General features: G+C 29.2%; 1 protein-coding gene across 1 annotated transcript; it reads left to right on the top strand.

Moving 5' to 3' along the window:
- The first annotated feature begins 3563 nt into the window (after positions 1–3563).
- Positions 3564–5983, top strand: LOC108484117 (U-box domain-containing protein 31-like). The gene has a single exon (XM_017787787.2). It carries the CDS (start codon positions 4214–4216, stop codon positions 5558–5560), a length of 1347 nt encoding a protein of 448 aa, XP_017643276.1. The 5' UTR covers positions 3564–4213; the 3' UTR covers positions 5561–5983.
- Positions 5984–6638: the final 655 nt, after the last annotated feature.

Raw genomic sequence — 6638 nt, 5'->3', positions numbered from 1 at the left:
GGTAGTTTCTAAATATAACGTACTATATTTTAAAATTAATATGTATATCATAAATATGAATTCGTCTATACGATGACACGTATCCATCAAATATAAACTCATACAGATGAACTATACTATTTGGGTAATTAAAATAAACATAATTATAATTTTATGTGGCACGTGTACATTAGGATTAGATCGATTGTTGGATTTCATTTCTGGGCCCAATCAAACGTGCACTCCGCTCCTTTGAATTTCAAGTTTGACCAATAATTTTTTAAAAAAGTAGTATTAAGTTTCGTTTTTAATATTCTTACAACAGAAATAAATGCTCATGTTTGTGAATTTTGAAATTTAATTTTCATTCAAATAAATTTGAAATTCAAATAAATTTTATTTGAATAAATGTCCTAAATATTTTTATTTAATAACTAGAAAAGGACCATAATTGTTTTAGATATATTTGAATTTGTAAAAAAATATTAAAAATTGAAAATCGAAATTAAATTATTGAGTTATTAGAAAAATTCAAAAATAAATTAAAAATAAGTTCGGTTAAAATACGAGTCAAGTTAAGGTCTCAATTTGACCCAACTAGATCTGCATTTCCATTTTATAATATGTTATAAAAAAATTTATAATACTATAATAATAATATTAAAATAAAAATTATACTTTTAATTGAAATTCAAAAGAAAAAATAGACACGAACCTAAATATATATATTATTCATTTACAAATTAATCGTTGTATACTAGATAAAATAAATAAATTGGATCTTTTATTAAAAATTATATCTGCTTTTTTGTTGATTGTTGGTTATTGTACATCAAATGAGGTATGCGTGTACGGTAAAAATGAGTAAAATTTTAATAAAAATAATTAATTTATTTTTGATCTAATATATAATAATTAAATTACTCATTTTTAAATAAATAAAGCAAAATATTTTTAAAAATCAAAAGATTTTGAATGGGTGCTCAACTGTTTTAAAAAAAAATCAAAATTCACATTTAAAAACAGAATAATTAGAATGGGTGCTCAAAATATTTTGAAAAGGACTGTAACGTAATTAAAACAAAACATAATGGTTTGATTGGTCAACTAAAGTTATATTTGATGAATTATGAAAATTGATAAATACTAAAATGGCATAATGAGTTATTTGGTCCTCTGATTTTTATAAATAAAAGAAATCATTTTAGCTTTCTTTTAATTTTTCATTTTTACCTTTAAACTTATTTTTTGCCACGTCATCCCAAAATAAATAGAAATGTTAATTTTTTTTTTAACTTTGTAGATATTGAATACACGTGGATTACTATTTGAATGATATCTCATCATTTAATTAATTTTTTAATTTAAAATTTTAAAATATATAAAAATATTTTAAAAGTCAAAATTATTAAATTTATTTTAAATTTTTAAAATATATATTTTAATATTTTGTACTTTTTAAAATTAATTAAATATTTATGTGTTATACGTGGCAATCCACGTGTATGCAATATCAACAAAGTTATAGGGTGATTTGACAAAAAAACACAAATTTAAAGGCTAAAAGTGAAAAAAAATTTAAATGGAGGGTTTAAAACGACTTTTTTTTTTGGAAAATTTGAGGGCCAAAAAATTTATTATGCCTATTAAAATTATAAATAAACCTCGATATCATGTGCAATGTCAAATATGAGCAATACTTTTGCGCGATTTTATATATGAAAATTTGATTTGATTCAATTTTCACAAATCACTAACAACATTATCGAATTAATACAATTTTACGTCAATATATTGTATACACGAAGAATTATATGAATTCGATATGAAAATAAATGTATATGTTCATTTTTTAAAATGTGCACAAACTGAATCAAAATCAATTTTTCATATATACATATGAGTCACATATCAACTTTCATGTGTATAATTACATCAAATCAAAATTTATGTATTAACTTGTACATCGAGTCAAAGTTTATGCATAAAAATAGAAACTCTCTATTGGTTCAAACGTTAAGTGCCTTTCAAAAAGGATTTTGTGAGAAATTATTTTATGAAACATCTCATCACATCATTCATAGTCAATTTCCTGATTATTTAATGACGTTTTAACAAAATTTTCCATGTCATTAATATATAATTTTTATTTTTTTACCTCAAACTCGAACAATGAACTTAGAACCCCAAACCCGAATTAAAACTTTCAAGTTCGGAGTTTGAGGTTTAGGGTGTATGATTCGGAGTTTGAGATTCAAGATTTAGTGTTCAGAGTAAAAAAATCATCAAATTTATATGTCAACGACGTGAACAAAAATTATTAAAATGTCATTAAAAATTAAAAACCGTAAATGATATAGTGAAAAGGATCTATACAATAATTTATCGAATTTTTATTTTAAAATTATGAATAGAAAATAAAAAAGTTTGGATAAAATTTTATCCCTATTTAATCAAGACTCGATATGACTATTTGATATAAAAAAATTTGAAGTAAAAAAATTAATTATTTAAAAAAAAAAAGTGGGGGACATGACGTGAGAATGAGAAGTGGGGTTAGTTTTGTTTGCTTTCTTTATTTAATTTCCCCTATTTTTGAAAATTATTAAATATTTCTGTTGCTTGGCAACATCATTTTCCCCTTTTTGACCACGAGACTGACTGAGGTTGCGTCTTGGATTCTAAATTATCCCCTCCCTTAACAATTTTCCCCTTTTTTTTTAATTCAAAAAAACTTTTTCTTTTTTTACAAAATTCAAGGCAAAAATATATAAATAATAATAAAACCTCATAAAAATGGGATGTAGCGGTCACTAAAGAGATCAATGCACGTGTGATGCACAGTCACCAAGGGCTAAAATCCACTGCTTCACAGCCCGTCAATCGCCGGTTACCCTCCCTTTTTCCAATAAAATTTTATATTGGTCTAATTTTGCAAACGGTCCTTGTATTATAATTTTTTTGATTAAATCATTTCCTTTTATTTTTGATTATTTGTAATTATCTATATTTCAAAATGTATATTTTAAAACTTTTTTTATTAATTTTATAATATAATTTGATGTACTTTTTTAAAATTTTGTGGCACGTGGTTCTCCGTCTCACTCTATGCGTATATCATATATAGATTTTTTTTTGTCGATTCTTTATTTGTTGTGTTTTGTATTTATTTGATTATGCATTTTAGTTGATCGAAAATATGTTTATAGTTATATTATTCTTGTCTGATTTAATTGAATAAATTATTAAAATAAAAAAATAAAAAACTCAATTCAACCTGTTTTTAACTCGGTTCAATGAGTTTAATCCTTATTCCAAATCGATATATTGACCAATTTTGATCCAATCAATATATTCGATTAGTCTAATCCAATTCTAAAAACAAAACTCTAAAGTATATATACATATTTAAAAGATAAACCAAGTCAAATATATAAGATCAAATTAACATAAAAGTAAATAGACTAAAAATTTATTAAACTATAATAAATGGATTAAATTTGTTAACCATACATAATAGAGGACCTTTTATAAAATTAACCATTATTAAATAAAATTTTTAAAAAATTTAGTAACCTGACTTGCCCCAAAAAGAAGAGCTGTAAGGAAGACTGTGCTATTTGCTTTGAATTTCTTTTTCTTTTATAAAAAAGAAAAAATCTCTTTCTCCTTTCAACAACTAAAGCATTGTTAAATTCACCCAATTTCCTTTTAATCCCCCCCAAAATTTCATTTCCTACCCTCTCTTCATCAACAAATTTGATGTCTTTGTTTTACCTTTGATTGTTCTTTTACCTCTTTGTCTATTTTTCCCCTTTTCCTTTTAGCTGATCTGGGCATGGGGTTTTGAATGATTTTATCACTTTTTTTTTTTAAGAATCTTAAAGAGGAAGTTGAGTTGTAATAGTGAAGAAAGATTGGGTTTTTTTTTTGTTTTTTACCGTCATTCTTTTGATGATGATGATGGGATTAGTGGTGAAGAACAAGGAAGAGGAAGCTGCCCTTTTGACCAGAGAAAGACATTAGATAAAGCAAAGCAACAATGAAAAGCAAAAGAATGGGGAAGACAAAATGTCCCCTTTGATTGCCATTCAATGAAACACAAAAGGTGTGTTATAAAATAACAAAAAAAAAAAAAACCCTTCCTTCCCTTCTTCATTATCTTTCTTTTTGTGTGAAAAAAAAGGGTCTTTGTTTGTTTGTAGTGTTGTATTTGCAAAAAGGGTATTTCAAAATGCCAATGTATCAACCATCTAGTAGAAGGGAAGTTGATAGTCAAGTTCTAGATCTAGAAACAGCTGTTAAAGATGGTGTTTTAGGTGGTGGTGGTGGTGGTGGTGGTGGTTGTGGTGTAATAGCCACTGGTTTTGGTTCAGAGAAATTGGATCTAAAGCTAATGATTGAAGAGCTTGAACCTATGGATGTACCAATGGTGTTCATATGTCCAATTTCTTTAGAACCAATGCATGATCCTGTTACCCTTTGTACTGGTCAAACTTATGAGAGATCCAATATTCTTAAATGGTTCTCTTTAGGTCATTGTACTTGTCCTACCACTATGCAAGAGCTTTGGGATGATTCAATGACACCAAACAAGACACTTCAACAGTTGATTCATAGTTGGTTTTCTCAAAAGTATTTGGCTATGAAGAAAAGGTCAGAGGATGTACAAGGAAGGGTTAAAGAGATTTTGGAGAATTTGAAGAAAATCAAGGGTCAAGCTAGAGTTCAAGCTTTAAAAGAGCTTAGACAAGTGGTTCAAGTTCATGGGACGGCTAAGAAGACTGTTGTTGAAAATGGAGGTATTGGTTTGATTTCATCTTTGTTAGGGCCTTTTACAACTCATGCTGTTGGTTGTGAGGTAATTGGTGTACTTGTTTACTTGAACCTTGACTTGAATTCCATGTCTGATTTGTTGCAACCAGCTAAAATATCTTTAATGGTGGATATTCTAAATGAAGGGTCTATTGAGACTAAGATAAATTGTACTAGATTGATTGGAATGTTGATAGAAGGGACTGATTTTGCTTCCCAAAATGTTGCAAGTTTGAGTCTTTTAGTCGGATTGTTAAGGCTAGTGAAAGACAAGAAGCATCCAAATGGTGTAGTAGCTGGTTTGAATTTGCTTAAAACCATTTGTTCGCATGAACCTGTTAGGAACTCATTTGTCAATGTTGGTGCAGTTCCTCAATTAGTTGAGTTGATACCTGGTATGAACAATGAATGTTTGGAATTAGTCCTTCATATATTGGAGCTTTTGTCAAGTACACCTGAAGGAAGATTGGCTTTGAAAGATTGTCCGAGTACTATACCAAATGTGGTGAAACTATTAATGAAAGCATCGGAAAACTGTACTCAGCTCGCGTTATCGATATTGTGGTCCATTTGTAAGTTTGCACCAGAGGAATGTGCTTCACTTGCTGTCGATGCAGGTCTCGCCGCAAAGCTCCTTTTAGTTATACAAAGTGGTTGCAATCCTGTATTGAAGCAACGATCAGCCGAGTTGTTGAAACTATGCAGTCTCAATTACACAACTACAATCTTCATTTCCAAGTGTAAGCTTACAAGAACAATTCAATGAAGGGAAAAAATTTGCAGCTTGTCGATATACACATGACTTCCATGACAAGTGGAGGGTGACAAGCTTTTCCGGGTTTGAAGAACTTGGAATGGAATCAATCGGGGTTTTCCGAGGTACCCTTTACTCTCTTGTGTATACTAATGAATTTTCACTATATAAATTGTTTTCACATGAGGTAGCAACATAATGAGGGGGGTTTTGAACTTACTGAAAAGTTGTGTTAGTTTACCAAAATTCAAAATCTCTTGTATGTAAGCTCAAGTTTTCTGTTGATAAATTTCCAATAATTCTCCAACAAGGTCTGTGATTCAATCTAGTTTTATGTCAATGGTTGCTTTGTTGTTGTTCCAATCTACATGAAGAGAAAATGCAAGTGTAAAACTCATACAAATGAAAAAGCTCAGAAGGGATTCCTTTTAGCAATTGTGTCACTTGTAATTATAGAGCTTCTTAGTTAAAATGTGTTGTATTTACATTCAATGCTCGGATTTTATGCATTATCAGTCAATCAGTCAATCAGATGATATCTCGAAGTCTCCAACATCGAACTATACATAAAAAATGGAAGAAATGAGAGTTAAAACATAGTTTCTTCAACATCAATCAACCTACACGTGATGATCATGTTGTTTTTAGAATGATATTCAATTTCCAAGATGCTTTAAAAATATGTTGTAGGAGATGATGACTACATAGAAACAAAAATAGAATGATTAGTTTCAAGTTTCAAAGACTTGATGAGATCCTTGGGTTTCCCCTTTTTGTTGTCATGAATGCATGCATTCTTGTTTCTCACACTCCTTAAAAGTTAAACTCGATACTTGGTCCCTCATGCACTCAAGGGATTATCTTTTGTCCTACAGTGTCACGTAGCCGATAGTATAATGTTTTATAGTTATGCAAATTGGTCGAGTGGCAAAGTTATTGTAGATTAGTTGTAGCCATGAAGTGTTCTATGTGGTTTGGTGGTCTTAGCTAGGGTGCATGGTGGGCTCTATAGATCAACTAAGACAAGGTCTATGAAGGGTCGTCTGCGGACCATTCCATACGAAAGGTTGCTTATGGACCATTCCATGCG

The sequence above is a fragment of the Gossypium arboreum genome, chromosome 6, assembly GCF_025698485.1.
Source record: "Gossypium arboreum isolate Shixiya-1 chromosome 6, ASM2569848v2, whole genome shotgun sequence".
In the NCBI taxonomy this organism is placed as follows: Eukaryota; Viridiplantae; Streptophyta; class Magnoliopsida; order Malvales; family Malvaceae; genus Gossypium; species Gossypium arboreum.
This window is presented reverse-complemented; position numbering and strand designations above follow the sequence as displayed.